This window comes from Pungitius pungitius, chromosome 12 (genome assembly GCF_949316345.1).
Source record: "Pungitius pungitius chromosome 12, fPunPun2.1, whole genome shotgun sequence".
Taxonomy (NCBI): Eukaryota; Metazoa; Chordata; class Actinopteri; order Perciformes; family Gasterosteidae; genus Pungitius; species Pungitius pungitius.
The window spans coordinates 16,630,821-16,648,359 of record NC_084911.1 but is presented as its reverse complement, the minus strand read 5'-3'; the positions used below and the strand labels follow the sequence as shown (position 1 = coordinate 16,648,359).

Here is a 17,539-nt window from a genome sequence, read left to right as displayed (position 1 = left end):
GTGCCGGCACCCTGTTTGACCTACAAGTCCCGTGATTTTTGAACAAATGTATTACAGGGAGACTTAAATACATCTCTGGGGACCATGCTCTAAAACAAACAGGAAGTCAGTTATATTTTTTTTAGAGTGAATTTTCCCTGTATTTTTGCAATTCACATTTATTGGATCAAAAACTATATTGATGAAAAATGTTATTTAATTGACTACAACTCTTAGTCTTAATATTATATCAACCTAAAGAATTAAACAATAACATTTAAGAACGAATCGCCAAATAACTGCAAATGAATCGTCTCCACAGATCACATTCTCTGCCCTGACGGAATGGAGTTGATCGAACCTATTTAATTTAAGTTAGAATTGAAATGGTTTGGGTCTCATAATTTTGACTTTCTATAACTTTTCCATTTCTAGCAATACTACCATTTCCCTATTCATGGAGAAATGGCCTTCCATATAAGGCATATTAAAATAGTATAGACATGCACCTAAGCAATTTATTAGAAAACATTTTTACACTACTGATCTCAGTCACATGACACGACAAAACATAAAACCTTTACGTCCCAGTTCAGGAAGCAAAAATACACAGTCAACCTCAATATTTAACTAAAAAGGAAAAGAAAAAAAGTATTCCACTTCCAAACTTAATTAAAATGCAACAATGTTTGGTCAATACATTCGGCCGTAGTAGCTCAAATGTGTAAAGGGATGATTTACTTTCACGTTCAAAGAGAGACAAACAACTTATTTTGCTGTCATGTGCGATGTAAAGAATTCTCCCTAATTTAAACCCAGGCACTAGAGAACGAGTTGAGGAGGGCCGTGCGCTTTAGATGATCAGCCTTGGTTCCAGCAGAGAGTCCCAGCGTTCTGTCACCTGTGGGAGGAAGTGGAGGCGTTATTCCAACAGTGATCACCCAACGGAGGTTCATGTTGATCACTGTTTTCTCTATAATATTGAGGGTCCGGGCCATGTCTTTTATAAGTAAGTACGGTTACTTTTCCTATAGAACAGATCTATACCTTCTTTTATTGAACTCATGTTTTTTCGTAAAAACTGCATTTATGCACTGTAAATTATTTGCTGCCATATGGTCGAACTATTCCCTTAAGGGCCAGATTTACTGGCATCTAGTGGTTAAGTTGCACACCACAGCCAGTGCCAACGGAAAGCTCAGGAATGTTCCTATTTGAGTGGAATGACCCATCGTAGTGGCCGACAATTACCATTTTCAGGTCATGCAACAATGAAAACATACTAAATATTATATTGTTATTCCTGCCATTAGATGCACCTAACGCACACACACTGTAACCATGCTGATGCTCACCCGAGAGCCTCGGACCACTGCGTACTCGACGCTTTCCGAGCCGTCTGCGTTCTGATAGACCAGGTCAAACTTTCCAGGTTCCACGGGAGCTGAGGGAGAAGCTGCGCGTTACCAGTAATCCCGAATTTAAACAACTTAGGGAAGGACATTTTGAAACTTTTATTTTTTATGAATAGCATGAACAATGGAAATGATCCCTACCTTGAAAGCCGTTCAGTAGTTGCAACTCAATCTGCTTGGTGGTGAGGTCGAAGCTCACAATCTTCCCCTCCTAAAAAAACTGCGGTGTCAGTGGTGTGGTGACTCTTCAGAACGAATGAACACCCCGTTACGGCTGGGGAAAAGATGTCACTCACCTTATATTGTGATACCTCTGGAGTGTAGCTCTCAGTTAGCTCGAGTAACTGCACAAACAAAGACAAAAGGAAATTCCTTTGACGTCTTGTAGTTTACTTTCTTACTTTCACTGATTGACTGCTTGTCTTTTAGTAGATGACAGATAATAAATATGGTCGTTTACTTGCAGTAAATACATTAAACAGGAAAAGAACACACCTCATTAAATAGCAGGAGACCTACTGGTAATTCCGACAGTGCCACAGTTTCAATACGGAGCTGAGCCTGACTAGTCTGGACTTACCTTGAAAGCAATTTTCTGCCCCACCTGCGGAGGGGCGGCTAGCAGCGGCAGGCAGCTGTAGTCCTTTATGGGGGCACTTTCGGCTCCGTTCTGCATAAAGAATCCAAAAGATTATTGCTGCCTTTTCACTCACTCTAAATATTATGGCTGTGTTTCCATAGACACAACACCGTTCTCAGATTTCAACTGGAATATCTGGACCATGCAGGTGTTGAAATGACAAGCGATAGCAGACCTGGAGGACTGTGGACAGGTTGGTCAGCTGATCGGTGCGGCAGATCGGCTCCTCGGCTCCTCGGTATCTGAACCCAAAGCTGGCACCGCGGCCCCTGCCGGCCCCTCTGCCGCCCCCCCGCCCCACTTCATCTCCACGGCCAGCGCGCCCGCCCTGTCCTTCGCCGCGACCGCCGCGCCCGCCCTGTCCTTCGCCGCGCCCGCCCTGTCCTCGGCCCCTCCAAGGCGACTGACGGGCGCCCAGGCCGAGGACCGGCTGCTGCGCCGGCTGCCGGATGACCAGCTTGATCTCCTCCTCGCTGTCCGAGTCGTCGGCAGGAGGCGCCGCCGCACTCGCACCTTGTCTCGGCGCGGCGCTTGCGGACCGCTGGGCTGGACTAGCCTGCTGTGGTTTTGAGTTTGCGCCCCCTTTGGCGGCTGTGGAGGGGGGTTTCGGCGTGCTTTTTTCAACGGCGGACTCGTCGGAGGAGGTTTCTGAGGAGGACGACGGTGGGGGGCGGGACTTTGTCTGGGTGGGTTTGGTGGTCGGAGGCGCCCTGGAGGCTGCGGGGGCGGAGGTGGGTGCCTTCAGTGCCGCTTTCTGGGGAGCCGGCTTTTTGGGAGCTTTGTCCTCCTCACTACTGCTGCTACTGGTATCTGAAGAGGAGGCCTTCTGGGGTTTTGACTTTGCCACTGGGGGAGTCTTGGGGACTTTAACTGGGGTCTTTTTAGGAGAAGCAGCTGGTTTGGGAACAACAGGTGGGCCTTTTTCCTCAGCCTTCTTCTGTTTCTTCTTCTTTTTCTTCTTTTTTATCCCTAGTGGTTCCTTATTCCTCTCATCACCTGAAGCTTGCACACTATCCCTCACCGCAGTTTCCACACTCTTCTTTTTCCTCTTTTTTTTGATCACTGCGTTTTCTCCGGGCCCATCCTCCTCTGCGTCCCTCGGTCTCTTTTTGACGTTTTCACTGGAAGCATCGGGGCAGCTGCTGTGCCCGTTTACCTGGGCCAGGCTGTCCACCTTCACCCTGGTAAACAAAGGATCACGATCAGAAACCGTCACAAACAAATATGATAAACAGTGTGAAAGACTGCTCTCCCAGCCGAGTGGTTGATACACTGATGTCTGAACGCGGCTGCAGCGCACCATCAGAACGTGATGGAGGGGGGGGGGGGGGGCGGAACTCACTGATGGCAGAGGACACCTGGCTTGGGTAGGTTTTAAGAATTACTTTTTAAATTTTAATTAAATAAGAGCTTCATCATATTTCTGATAGATTCCACAACATAGTTTAGGTTGTTTTAAGTAAAAGTGCGTTCTCTGAGTCCCATTGGACTTTGCAGTCTTTTGAATTGTTGTACTGCAACTGTTTAAAAATGATCCATTCACTCCCTACACACGACTGTAAATGTCCCACAAGTTTAAAAGTTTGGCCGCCCCCCCCCCCTCCCTGATCTAATGCTAGATATTGGTGCAGACCTAGACTTTCAAAATAAAACACGACGCAGACATAATTCCCATCCAACAACTACACAGGGTCCCTCGGAGGGAAGTCCCCCCCCCACTGAGGGAGGGTGCTCCATGCTCGTCTTCGCCCCGGGGGCCCTGCAGCTGAAGGTGCCTGCTGGAGCCCCCACACAGACCCCTGGGCTCAGGCCGCGGCTGAAACCGACAGGAGAGTGTGACGGCAGAAGCACGCGCACCTGACGCTGTCGTTGTCGCGCACCACGTACACGCTCTCCGTGTGCGGCAGGTAGCATCCTTCCACGAAGAGGCTGAGGATACTTCCACGGCCGAAGTCGAACTTCTCCCTGATGACGCTCTCCAGGTCCGCCACCACGCGACACGTGTTCAAGTCCACGAGCAGCCAGCACATGCGGCAGTCCACAACGGCCGGCGGCGGGTAGTCGAAAAGCAAGCGCAGGCGGATGGAGCTGTTACCGTGTGCTGCCATGCCTGATGCCTCACGCCAAAACACGGCCGCGCGTGTCCCGCCGGCGTTCGGGAGAGTATTTCCTTTCTGGATTTTCAGGATAAGAGTGTCGTCACCATATCGGCATCAACATATTTTAAGTTTTCCTCCTCCTTGAGGGAAAAGGATGTTTATTTGCGTCTGCCTCGCACTTACTAACGTTATGAAGTGAGTGATTGAGTGCCTAATTGCTATTTTAACATTTAATTTGCTAGATGAATAAAATATATATTAGAATTTATTTCATCAAAATGATGCATCAACAAAAATAAAGCTGGTTGGTTACAACAAAATATAAATGCCACATTTTGAATGCCACTGATCCATAGTAATAATGATGGGCTGTTAAAATAGCATATTCTGACTGTCAAATTATTAAAATCCCTTTGTTAATACTTTATCTTTTTATGCTTTTATTTTGAATGGCAAAGGTTCACTCGGAAGTCTGGGGTTACTTGTAATCAGTTCTGGTGCCCTGCATAAAGCCAACCTTTTTACAACACTGCCCCCTGGCGTGCAGGCAGATTATCAGCTTAGTCCAAAACGAACATTAGCTGATAAGTCAAGGGACTTGTAGTTAGAAACCAAAAGTATTATCCTGTCAACAATAATGGATAATGTTACTAGAAAACCCTTTAAAAAGTTAAACCATTCTCTTATTACTTTAAAATCCAATTAAAATAATGATTTCATTTTTGCCTAAATTCGAGCTATAATGTTCCCCTTTTCTCTTCATATTATTTACTTTAGTATTTTACCTGAAATGTCTGAATTTTTCTAATCGACAAGCTGGGAAATTTTGCGGTGTGGACGAAGAAGAAAAAAAAAAAAGAAAAAAATGACGACCGCCTGTCAGCTGACCCCACGCGTGATCATATGATTTCTTGTTGCGATCAAGAAGTACAGCGGAGATCCGCTCCACAGCATCCCGCCTTCAACCATGGCTCGGCTACCAGGGCTCCTCGCCGTGTTGCTGTGTCTGGCTCTCCTCGCGCACACAGGTACGATCATGTTGTGCACGCGGCGCCCCCAAACAGACTCTAAACACTAAAGCGTGACGTAACGAGCGAACCCCTCGTCTCGGCTGCAAAGCGAAAGCAACTGTCGCTAAACTTTGACATGGGGCCTTGGGTTTGTTTCAATGTGTGATTACGGTAACTTGAGCGCCGGTGTTAACACGCTGGCGGTGTCCTCTGTCCCCGCTGCAGGGCTCTCCGCTCGCCCCCCCACCACCGGGGGAGAAGCGTGGAGCTACGTGGAGGTGAGGGACGGGGCCCACATGTTCTGGTGGCTCTACAACGCTGACCGCAAAGATCTGCCTCTGGTCATGTGGCTGCAGGTAGGACGCGACCGGGCCGCCTTGTTTAGTGCCGACCACTTTTATAAAGTCCTCAGTCCGACCACAAATGCATTGCATTTTGGGAAATGCGTTTCTGCGGTGCGCATAATGAGTAAAAGTCAGCTGGTTGAAATGAGAAGCGTGACTGAATCACGTGACTGAATCACGCTTCTATCCCACGTGCTGACTTGATCTGTCAGTAAGTATCCACATTGGGGGTAGAAGGTTATCTATGGTTTGTGCTGTGGATGATATGGTTTCTTCTTGCCAATACTATACTATCAAAACGTTTGTAATAATATATTCTCTGGCACATGTGGAATAATAAGTATACATGAAACCTGTGTTGTTGTGGTGTTGGAGCATGATGAAGATGTTGTGTGTGTGTGTCTCAGGGTGGACCAGGAGGATCAGGAAGTGGCTTCGGGAACTTTGCGGAGATCGGACCTTTGGACGGGGACTTAAAGCCCAGAAAGACGAGCTGGGTAAGAGAGTGGTGTGCTCAGTGGTCAGGAAAGCTCTGCAACCCAGATAAAGATGCGTCCAGGTCTGGACTGTGTTGGCTCGAGTCATCGTGTCACAGAGGTTAGATACGGGGAAGGTAACTAGTAGCCCACCGACTGGGTGACGATTACAAGTTCACTCAATATTCTACCAGTAACCCTCCAAGTGGCCCCTCGGGGGTCACGGTGGTACTGGCCAAAAGTCCAGTTGGATTTAAGTTTTTATATAATTTACAAAACTACTTTCATCAATCAGATATTTGTATTTATTGTCCATTAATAATTTTATTCATACAGAAAGGAGTGTCTTGGCAGTTTTTGACACTCTGAAGTGGGCTTAAAGTTTGGGGTTGATAAAGTAAGCTCCATTTTAAAAAATGAAATAGAAACTCTGCTTGCTCTGAAACTTTGGTAAATCTAGCCAGATGATTGACACCTCTCCAAAACTAACATCAATCCGACTGGTTCTACTGCTTCGACTCGCAGCACATCACCCTCCTGCTGCAGACACTGGATTTTGTATTATCCTGTTTGTCAGAGCGCTTGATCTATTGATTTTGGGGATAAATTGCTTCTCTGTTTGTGCGGAGGACAGTTTAAGAATGCTGAGGTGTGTTCGCTGTTTCAGGTGCAGGCAGCTAGCGTGCTGTTTGTGGATAACCCCGTGGGCACCGGCTTCAGCTACACGGACCGGCCGGGGGCCTACGCCACCGATGTGGCCACGGTGGCCTCCGACATGCTGGGGCTGCTCCGGCACTTCTTTGAAGCGAGGCCAGCGTTCCAGGTACGTCCTTCCCTTTGCCTCACCCGTGTAGGACATCGTAATACCACTCTACAGAGAAGGACATGATGGTCTGGACATGGCGTCTAGGCGCACGGACGAGTATAAAGGCTCCAAACAAGCGGATTGAATTGGCCAAGAGATGAAAAGTGGTTATTTTCATTTGGAATAAACCTGGCCATTGTTTGCTAACAGAGTAAAATTGTTAAAGAAATGCTCCGACCCTGAAAACCTGTTTATCCGAACACATGTTGGGAATTTTTATTAAATATTCTGCTGCTTCTCAATTGCGTTTGCCTCTTTCACTCCTCTCCATTAACAACACGATTTCATCCTGCGCAGAGCGTCCCCTTCTACATCTTCTCCGAGTCGTACGGGGGGAAGATGGCGGCCGCAATCTCCTTAGAGCTCACCAAGGTGAGTTCACTACAGAATGTTACTTCTTTCCAACATTTCTCCTTTTCAGGTGCGTGACACATGAGCTCACTGCCATGGGAAAGTCCTCAAGGCAAACAGATGTCACGTGACGGGTTCGAGGAAGAGGACCTGGCGGCGTAGTGGCTTGCTTCCTTTCTGGAGAAGAAGTGTTATTGGATTCTAGACGTGTTTAAACGGAAACTCCCAAAGACCATAACTGTTGGCCCCAGTTTGGTTTGAGGGTCCGTTGCTTTAAAAGAGACGTTGTGTGTGTTAATTTGTGTCCCTTGTCTGTACAGGCTGTTGCACAAGGGGATGTGAAATGCAACTTTGCCGGCGTGGCCCTCGGGGACTCTTGGATCTCCCCGCTGGGTCAGTATCAGTCCGACGCACACCTCTGTGCGGGCTTGTCAAAAACGGCACGCAACTGGAATGCTGCGTAATAACGCATTCCTTTCATGTGTCACAGTGTCAAGAGGAACACGCATGTTCCATAGCCCTCAGATAACATCGTTCCTAACAAACAAGATGATTATCACCGACAATAACGAACATTTATTCAACAAGGCGTGAAACATTTAGGAGAGAATGACTAATGCCTGAATTTTTAAATCAAGTATTAATTCCATTTCTTTTCAATACTCAATCCCATAGAGACGGTTAAATGCATCATCAAAGTTTAAGGGGAGATCTGGTGGGAAGAAATGACTGTACTGTTTTATCCCCCCCCACAGACTCTGTGATGACCTGGGGCCCGTACCTCTACACTACTGTGAGTGACAAACGACCTGCTTCTATTAAACAAGATGTCTTAATCCGACCTGTTGAGGTTTAATCTAACGTGGCCTCTCTGCTGTCCAGTCACTGCTGGACGATCGCGGCCTGGAGGAGGTCCAGAGTGCGGCGGACGCGGTGAAGCAAGCGGTGGAGCAGCAGCAGTTCCAGAAGGCCACGGAGCTGTGGTCTGTGGCTGAGACCGTGGTGGAGCAGGTTGGTGCCACTCAGGAGGGTGCGCGGCACTGTTTGATGCTGTCAAGTGACCTTTCAGAGATGAAGCTCTGTGTTTTACTGTTTATCCATAAATTCAGACCACGTTTTGTTTGGGAGGACAGATATCACGGTAACAACTGCGATGGAAACGGATCGTAAGAAGAAACTGCGGAAATGTGGATGGGACATTCTGGGAGCTTCAAATACTTCAGTGAAGGGAAGTAGAGGGGGAAGAAGGTCCGAGCCTCCATGTGAGCACCGGGCCGAAAATCCCAGCAGTCCCCTCAGAACTGAGCCAAGCCAAAAAGCCGAGCAAAGGAACTAGCCAGGAGGAGTAAAAATGGCCAAAGGCAAACATGGTGGGAGAATGGCACAAACTGGATGTGGCCCTGGTCAGCATGTTGGAGGGGCAACATGCTGACCAGGGCCAAGGGCCAAGCGCAACCAGTTTGGAGATATCTCATAGCAGGAGGGCTCAGCGAGGTCCCAAACAAACAGAACCGCCGTGAGGAGAAAAGGAGACAAAACAACAACAACAACAACTGTGTAAGAACTGAAGGAAAGCCACTCCGGCAGAGAAGGAAGCCCTGAGGCCACTGTGGGAGGAGGTCAGGCAGAGATTGGCCATTCTTCGCTGAGCGCATCCAAAAATGCCAGAACCGGAGTTAACTTTTGTAAAGACCCATTTAAGCATGCCGGACAAAGAGTGGGAAGCTTGAAATCACCAATGAGCAGCTTGAGCCGCATGTCTGGAAACGATGCAGCGATCCTGTACACAGGTGTTCCTACTGTCCCACTAGGAACGTCCTGCCCCCAAGGAAACGCCATGCATTCCTTCTGTGGCGGAAGTGCATTGCAATGCAAAAGACAAGTTGGCTTTTAAACTGGCCACTTCTTTTACTCCAACCTCTTGTCCCTGAGGCCGTCAGAGACAACCCAGTCTCTCCTATTGCGTATTGAAAGTAAGCTTTACTTGCTGCACACATGGTTCATGTGGTGTTGTGTTGCTTTTCACCCCAGAACACCAATGGCGTGAACTTCTACAACATCCTCACCAGTCAGCCGGATGACAGGCGCACCTCTGTGGCGGGAGAAGACTTTGTCTGTAAGCCATCGCGTTGACTCGGCAATTTATAGAAATGACCAAACTAAGAAGAGTTGATTTTGGTTGTTGAGATAAAACGATATGTTTTAGTAAAATGACAAAGTGAACACCTCTTCCAATCGGACTCAAATGTTGCGTCTCCACCAGCTCTGCAAGCGCGTCGCCATATTCGACCGCTCTACAGCCAATCGCTGAGCGATCTGATGAACGGCCCAATCAGGAAGAAGCTGGGCATCATCCCAGAGAATGTCACCTGGGGAGGTACCGTATCTCTGCTGTGGACCTTTTTCCCTAGAAATCCTTTTCTGTTTCTCCTTTTTGATCTTTTCTATGTTTGTCCAGGCCAGGCAGAGGACGTGTTCAGCAACATGGCAGGAGACTTCATGAGACCTGTGGTGGACGTGGTCGACCAGCTGCTGACTGCCGGGGTCAACGTCACCGTCTACAATGGACAGCTGGATCTCATAGTGGACACCATGGGTAACGTGCTCCATATGTTCCCTCCTGTTAAGCCCAAGCAGCAGTGGTGTGAACCCGGGCTGGATTCAAATTGTCCAATTGGTTCATGAAGGTTCCAAACCGAGTAGAATGACCTGGAAGTAGTGGGAGCGGTCTCCATGATGAGAGCTGATCGAATTCTCTAATGCTAAGCAAAGGAGCTTCAATGCTTCCCTACTTAGCTCTTTATTATAGGAACCACTGGACCATCCTTGACGAAAGGAGATAATTCCGTCCCACTGACTGACGTCACTAACATGCAATCTGGGGAGCGCGGTTGTCTTCCCCGAAACACTCATGAATTCCCCTAACAATCTTTCTTTGACCCATAACGTTTTCCACAAAGGTCATCGAATAGACGTTAGGGGGTATTTTCTTGACAATTCAAATCCAGCCCTACATTTGATATATTTGGAAAAGCGAGCTTCCCGTCACACGGGTTTACTTCCTGTCACAGGTCAGGAGCTGTGGGTGAAGAGGTTAAAGTGGGAGGGGCTACCTGGTTTTAACGAGCTGAGGTGGACCCCCCTGGATGACCCCACTTCCCCGGGCATTACTGGAGCGTTCTGCAAGACTTATAAGAACTTTGCCTTCTACTGGATCCTCAAAGCCGGTCACATGGTAAGACACAAAGGGGGTGGAATCACAAATGGACCTACACACGCGCAGTCCATTGTTTTAATGTCTCTCGTGACAATAACTGCTATATTAAAAACCTTTTGATACACTATGTTGTTTTACGGATTGAGCACTTCTTAGTGTTAAATAATGGCAACAACATCCAGGTCTGCTCTTGGCGGAAGTGCATTAAATCTGCATTCTTGCTACTGCATGAAGGGGCAACTCCTCTGGTTGTATAGAATCAGTAAACATACGTTTGTGGTCTCAATCTCTTTCAAGTCTTCAATACAGCACGATGTTCATTTAGTAAACTATGGTCCATTTAGATGTAAGGTAGGCTTTGGGGCGGGACTGCTGTGATTGACGGGTATCTACCACAGCTTCATCTGGTCTGGGGGGGGGGGGTTTGGTTTTTGTCTTAGAATTTCAATCCTGTTTATTTTCTGTCAAATGTTTTGCATCTAGTTGCAAAAAAAATAGCTGGCAATGACCTAAATATTGTGCTCTAACCACTCAGCTACCAGGATTCAATGAATCTGAACTGTAAAACATTGGAAAAACCTCTCTTCCTGTCCTCAGATTCCCTCAGACCAGGGACCTATGGCCTTGCAGATGCTGAAGATGATCACCCAGCAGGTTTGATCCAAAGCCCCTCTTGATGCCAGCTGAAATGGCTCTGACAATCCTAAAGATGACATCAACTTTTTTAAATTCCACTCTGCTGAACCAAAATTAATCTCACAGCTCTGATAAATTAATGACCTGTGTCATCATCAGCCATAATAACAATAAAGACACTTTTTGTAAATGCTGCCGTGTGTTTTGTTCTGTTTACAAACTGTTAATTAATGCAATTTACTATCTTGCATGAGGTTTTGGCAATTTGGACCCAGAAGTATGTGGAGGAGATAACTCCAATTACTTGTACATTACATGATTGTACTACAATGTGACCGGGTCAAAGTCATCCCATCTCAAAAACTCTGACAAACTGAAGAATATCACATTACAAGATGTATAATCTGCTTGCATATTGATAACATTCGGTTCATGAGGAAACAAACTAAATCCACATATATACAAGAAGAAAAGTATATTTGGGGCAGAGCATTTTTATTCTGGCATTATTGTGCAATAAGTGTGTTGGGAAAACCTAGCTGTTTTGTCTTATTTATTTCTCATCCTCTTAAAAGGAGCCCAAATGAAAACCACATGGTATTGTTGGAAAAACAAGAACCCAGCCATTGTTTGGGATTGGTTCAAATATATGAAGCAAGCATGGAGCCACAATAATTCAAGGTCTGCAGCTCTTCTTTTTCTCCTCCATCTAAAGATGTCGTGACATTTGCACCGCGACGTGTCGACTAGAAGCGTCCGGTTCAGCGCTTTCGCTAAGTCATTGTGCTGATTCCTCTGCGTAGCTGAGGCTTCTTCTTCCCCAGTGGTCCTCTGGGACCAGGATGCCCTCCCTGCTCACCGGCTCCACCACCAGCTCCAGCAGGCACGGCGCTTCCGGCACAGCCAGCTCCGTCACTCTGTAAAGATTAGAATGCGCCCGGCCCACCAGAACCAGTTGGCCTGGGGGGATCCTGGGATCGGGTCCTCTCAGCCGACGCCAGTACACCCGGAAGTGGCGTGCGAGCTCGGCCGGGTACATCCAGCGCAGGGTGGCGTTGAAGTGCAGGCAGGGAGCGCTGGACCCGGGAAAGGTACCACGCAGCCACACCACGTCGTACAGGCACAGGCCCTGAACCCCCTCAAGGGGAGCCTGTGGACTGGAGCCATCCAACACCTTAAAGAGGGAGGAGGTGGCCACAAGAACCATATAAAACGGGACGAAATCTCATGTACTTAGGGCTGTGATTTGGGGGCCGAGAGGGGCGGTCCAAGTGGAAGTCCTGCATTGGACTCAATACCAGCTGCTCACCCGGATTTCTCCCACCCTGCAGGTGAAGGGCGTGTCCTCCGCCCTGTCCCGCCGGATGCTGAGACAAACCTCTCTGAGGGTGCAGCGCTGAACCTCCAACTGTGAACACCTGCCCGCAGTGACACGCCAGAGATGGACATTAGAGCGGAAACCCTGTTAGCTTTGCTAAATGCAGAGAGCACCTTACCCGACAGTCCAGCCAGCCGGACTCACGTTGAGGCACAGCTGAGTGAACTGGCTCACCAGCCCCTCGTCCTCCAACCCAGGGGACACGCCGCCAGCTGCAGAAACACACAACCAGCGGTTGGCAACGTGGAACCTTTGAGATGCTAAGCATGGGGGCGGGGGTTTGACATTCCAAAACCACTCTTGGGCCTCATGGTCTGGACTAACGTTTGACATCCTGGACGTCCACATGGGTGCAAAGACTGGCGTTGCTGGTCTTCAGCTCCAGGGACACTATGATCCCGGGGGAAGGCTTGTAGATGAGGGACACCAGAATCTTGGATGCCAGGGGCACGTGGAGAGACAGGATCCTGAAACAGATACAGCGGATGCACTGAGAGACTTCTCTTTTCCTCATCTGGAAAAAAAGAAGCAAGGGTGGACGGGATAAAACCGCACTTGGCACAGACTGGAGACGTGTGCGCGGCGGGGATGAGTCCTTCCAGCAGCAGCGAGCAGCCCCCATTCCAGGCGTCCTCTGGACACCCCCGGCTGCTCAGCCAGCCCTGGCCCCCCAGCTGCGTGCGGTAGTACAAGGGCTGGCTCTCCTGGGCACTCAGGTTGAACCAGCTCCCATCAGCCTCGCGCTTCAAAACACAAGACAAACCAAACACATTCGAGTGGAGCAAATAACTAAATATCCAGCAACTTGCTTTTAGACACGATGTGAGGACTGTTGGGACGGGATCAACGCTGCTCTTCCTTCCTGGAGTCGAGACTAAATGCATTTTAGCCTGGGCACAGATGAGCAGTATCACAGGATCTTCCTCAGTCAGGTTGAAGATGAAGAGAAGTGCTCTCCGTAAAGACGGCATTCTTTTTGTCAAGTGTTGGTTAAAATAAAGTTTACCCTAGGGTCTGAATGAAGCTAGAAGTAACACATTATATATACACATGACCTCAATCATTTACGTTATCCAGTTATATATACGATATATATGAAAAGGACCTGATCACAATTATGAATGAAGTGGTTTTTCTGTGTCCACACGTCTCAATGCATCACCCACTGGCTTCAAATCCTCTTTAAAAAAAATAGGATTTATATCTTGCATAAAATCAGTTTCAAGGCTAAACATCTGCCTTTGGTTGCAGATGCGCCTGCTCCAGTACCTGTCCCCTCCAGTAGACAGCCTTCCCAAAGCCCTGGCAGAAGGAGGAGAAAAAGGGAAGCGGCAAGGCCGTCTGATGGATGTACAGGAAGTCTGACAGAAGGGCCCAGAACCTGCAAGCGGACCACGGTTAGCTAAAACCAATGCATGCGTTTGCGTCAATGTGAACATTGTGTCGATCTCACTCGTCCTGATTCTTGCGGAAGTCGGTCTTGTCTTCGTGGCTCTCGTACACCCAGCCTGGGGCAAAGATGGCCGTGGAGAAGTCGTGCTTCCGAATGAGTTCCAGCGCCTGTGGACGACCGCAACAAGAGGGAGCCCCTATCGCCATTAGTGGGAGCCATTTCTTCACCAGCCCACCTGTTCCCGCGCTGCGTACCTTGTTCGTTTCCAGCTTCCCGCCCACCACATTGCCGCGGGCGAACACGTCCACCCCGACGTAGACGTTGGCGCTGCGGCCATGGACCCCGCCGTAGTCCCCCATCCGCGCCAGGATCTCCTCTGTCCAGTTGTAGTTGGTGAACAGGCCATCGCAGGCGTCGAAAAACACCCTGTCGCGAAGAGGTAAGCAGGAGTTGGTCCCGCTATCACTGAACCGTCACTGAGTTGTTGTCATCATCTCTCTGGTTTCCAGTCGCTCTACCCGTTGGACTGGTTGAGCTCATTTTGCCACAGCAGCTGTCCGTCCTCGATCACGCTGTCGTACCACAGCACCAGGCTGCCAGGCACCCGCTCGTGCATCTGCTCCGTCAGGTAGCGCAGGAACAACGGGGTGTGCTTTACCGCGACCTTCTGCAGGCGCACACATTGGGACGTTACACGCTCTCATATTCTCATATTTTGAGTAGGCATCCGAATCAGGGCTGAGTATCTCATTGTCTGACTCACCTTATGGCCACACTGCAACTTCAATCGTTTCAGGTATCGTGGTTATGGGCCGGATAAATGTCTTACTCACACTGAGAACGTTCTCTATGTTGATCAGCCAGCCCTCGAAGCCGTAACAGTGGCTGATCTGGACTAGTTTATCAGCCACCGCCCGGTACGACTCCTCGTCCTTCAGGAAGGCCTCGCACACTTTGGCACCGTCGGTCCACTCGGTGATGAAAGTCCCTGGAAAAGCATGCCACTTACAACAGGGGATTGTACAGATGGGGAAGACCTAAACTGACATTATTGTGCCATTGGATTCTCATTTCAAAATATAATATCCAAAATTAAAGACATAAAAACATGGTTTGGTATTTAATTGACCTGTCCACTCACCGAGAACCACGACTCCATGTTTATGAGCTGCATTGGTCCACACAGCAGGAGGGACGGTCACCATGTTGTGTGTGAAGTAGTTGAAAACATCAATGTACTGCCAGTGGTAGAAGGCGTAGGGGGCCTCCGCATTGGTCCCCTGGGTAAACCTTGATAACAGAAGACAGCATGACAAAGAGATTGTATTGCAGAATGAGCTAATGAAGCGTTTCATCCGCTTCACTTTTCAGACCTGGGGGATGCCACCCAAAAGGTGTCGCTTCAGGCTGAAGGTGATCTATTGTAGAACTACTAATGTTGTGCTACTGTTTTAAGTCCTTTTTACCGGTCATCCAGGTAGCCTCCCATCATGTCGTGAGACACCAAGGTGCGACGGAGACATCTAGCAAGAGGAGGCTCCCGAGGTGCCAGGGGGACAGCCGCCACGTTGAAGGGGTTCGCCTCGCTTCGTTTCCACGACAACAGCTCCTCCAAAGATTGAAGGCCACAGCTGATTGGTTCGGTGGTGTCGGTGTCATAATGTTTGGCTGAGAGGGAGAGGACATTCAATTCTGCTCATAAAGTGTGTTTCTCAAGTCATTGACTGCAGCCAAGATTATATTTCTGCTGATGGTTACAAAAAGGCCTCACTTGGTAGGGGGGAGGGCAAAAACCTGATGACTTCATGGACACCGCTTGAATCCATTGGTTGATCCAAACAAGACTCCAAACTGGTGAAAGTGCAAGATGAGATGTTCTATGACGAAGAAACACCAAGTAACATTTACCTTTAACACTAGTTTGCTTTGACAAATGTACCATTTACATAGACACTATACTTTAATTTCAATCACTTGTATTGACCATAATGTATAAGAAGACGACATCACCCATTGGTATTTGCTTGAATATTTACCGATAGAAATGTTATTACAGTTTATAATACAGGTTGATAAAATCCAGCATTCGGATTGGTTGAGAGAGCTTTTTTGAGCCATAATGTATTGTACCTACTTTGACCTGAGCTCCATTTCAGTATGCACTCAAAATAACAATCAGATTTTGCGCCACCCATAGATGTCATCTCTGTTTTTAGCTTGATGCCGATCGCCGAAAAAACACAGGAAACGCCACAAATAACCCTTTTCGGTCAACGCGAGCTTTCGCAACTGATTCAGGACACCTTTACCAAAGAGGACAAATCAAGTGGACGTGACCAATGTGAATGAATGAATGAATGAATGAATGAGATGGTGCGAGATGTAGCCAGAAGACCTGGGAAGTTTTCAGGTGAAACACAAATTAATGTCGATCTCCGAGCTAATCGCAAACAAACTTTTGGTGCTAGTGTAACAAACAGGGTGTTGCTGTTTGTCTGTTGCATAGCAACAGCCACACGTACGGGGACTATTTTCTCCAGCCCACTGAAAGGCGTTACACCACGTTTGGTGGCTACAACTATTTTGTGCTGAAAGGCAGCTATTTATTTACTATCTATGATGTCGCTGGTCACTAATTATAAAAGCAATAAGGTACTCAAGGCGGTACTTACAGTTCAAGGGTTTACCAACAACACCCTTGAAAATCAGTTACTTGACCTTGGTAACCGGTGTCGTGTTTTAAATACACATAAGACGTGAGAACTAACAGCTCTTAGTTAGAACACCGTCATACGGCACTTTGCATCTTACATGAGGCTTTTACAGTTTATAGATACCGTTGTCATCATTACGAACAGAAATGGATCAAAGTGGGCTCAAATAGTAGTAGACTAGTGTACAAGTTATGAATCTAACATTCAACTACTGTAGCAAGTTTACAGTTAAATTAGCCATAACAAACAAAAAGGTCTGTGCATACGTGTTGATAAATGTGTGTTTTTATTGACTTGATTAATACTCTGCATGCAATATTCCTTTTAGTTAAAAGTTCAGGGCTTAAACAATTTTAATTTAAAATGACCGGAAATGCGTCAGTATAGGTCGATTTAGGTTTTTGAAATGAGAATTTTCACTGAGGGAACTTGGCTAACTTAAATGAGTTATTCAAAATAAACAGGAATTTCGAGTGAGAAATGTCATGGCAAAAAAATGTTGGCAACTTGCTGCTTTAAAAGGTGAACATGCCAACGTCATCTGTTTCTGAGGGCACGAAGTTACCGGCTCGTGTCTGTCGTCCCGCCGTCTTTACGGTCCTCTGCCTCCGCTCCCTGCAGCGGAAGCTCTTTTCCACCCCCGGTCAAAGCCATTACCTTTCTTTAGATCAGTTCCCCGAGCCCAGAGAGCACGAGCTGTACGATGGAGGAGGAAATAGGGAGAGGCTTTCCTGCGAGCAACAACGGCGAAAGATTTCCGCCCCCTAGTCCTTCAGAATAAAAGCGTAATTTCAATAAATTAAAATGACCAGAAAAAGAAAAGCAAATAAAGCGGCACGGGGGATACATTTTTACTTGACTTGTTGTGCTTTGGTAAACTTCATATATAACTAACAAAAACAGTATGTGTTGTGTTCCCCTATACATATGCTTCTAGAGCAAGTTGAGTTGTTAGGCCATTCTATACTGTAGAAGAGAAATAACATAGAGGTGCACAGAGTTTTGTTTAGACGACTCTGTGT

General features: G+C 47.6%; 3 protein-coding genes across 5 annotated transcripts; 1 reads left to right on the top strand and 2 right to left on the bottom strand.

Annotated features, from left to right (window-relative positions):
- Positions 1-369: 369 nt before the first annotated feature.
- Positions 370-4,871, bottom strand: coil (coilin p80). The gene is made up of 7 exons (XM_037476140.2): positions 3,892-4,871; positions 2,210-3,215; positions 1,975-2,064; positions 1,691-1,738; positions 1,536-1,605; positions 1,335-1,423; positions 370-880 (listed from the first exon to the last, which is right to left on the bottom strand). The coding sequence occupies exons 1-7, from the start codon at positions 4,140-4,142 to the stop codon at positions 833-835; spliced, it is 1,602 nt and encodes a 533-aa protein (XP_037332037.2). The 5' UTR covers positions 4,143-4,871; the 3' UTR covers positions 370-832.
- Positions 4,872-5,017: 146 nt separating this feature from the next.
- Positions 5,018-11,226, top strand: scpep1 (serine carboxypeptidase 1). Its single transcript, XM_037476173.2, has 13 exons — positions 5,018-5,161; positions 5,369-5,499; positions 5,895-5,984; positions 6,631-6,786; positions 7,126-7,200; positions 7,500-7,572; positions 7,935-7,972; positions 8,062-8,190; positions 9,211-9,295; positions 9,443-9,556; positions 9,638-9,775; positions 10,251-10,414; positions 10,994-11,226. Exons 1-13 carry the CDS (start codon positions 5,101-5,103, stop codon positions 11,054-11,056), a joined length of 1,317 nt encoding a protein of 438 aa, XP_037332070.2. The 5' UTR covers positions 5,018-5,100; the 3' UTR covers positions 11,057-11,226.
- Positions 11,227-11,492: 266 nt separating this feature from the next.
- engase (endo-beta-N-acetylglucosaminidase) lies at positions 11,493-17,261 on the bottom strand. Of its 3 annotated transcripts, none has more exons than XM_037476112.2 (14): positions 17,083-17,261; positions 15,575-15,654; positions 15,270-15,471; positions 14,945-15,093; positions 14,637-14,791; positions 14,322-14,470; positions 14,058-14,229; positions 13,864-13,970; positions 13,680-13,791; positions 12,966-13,153; positions 12,735-12,877; positions 12,529-12,622; positions 12,342-12,450; positions 11,493-12,206 (listed from the first exon to the last, which is right to left on the bottom strand). In XM_037476112.2, exons 1-14 carry the CDS (start codon positions 17,169-17,171, stop codon positions 11,811-11,813), a joined length of 2,145 nt encoding a protein of 714 aa, XP_037332009.2. In that variant the 5' UTR covers positions 17,172-17,261; the 3' UTR covers positions 11,493-11,810. The 3 variants fall into 3 exon arrangements, with proteins under 3 accessions (XP_037332009.2, XP_037332011.2, XP_037332010.2); XM_037476114.2 differs by having other exon boundaries at positions 17,175-17,256; XM_037476113.2 differs by having other exon boundaries at positions 15,575-15,680; positions 17,083-17,236.
- Positions 17,262-17,539: the final 278 nt, after the last annotated feature.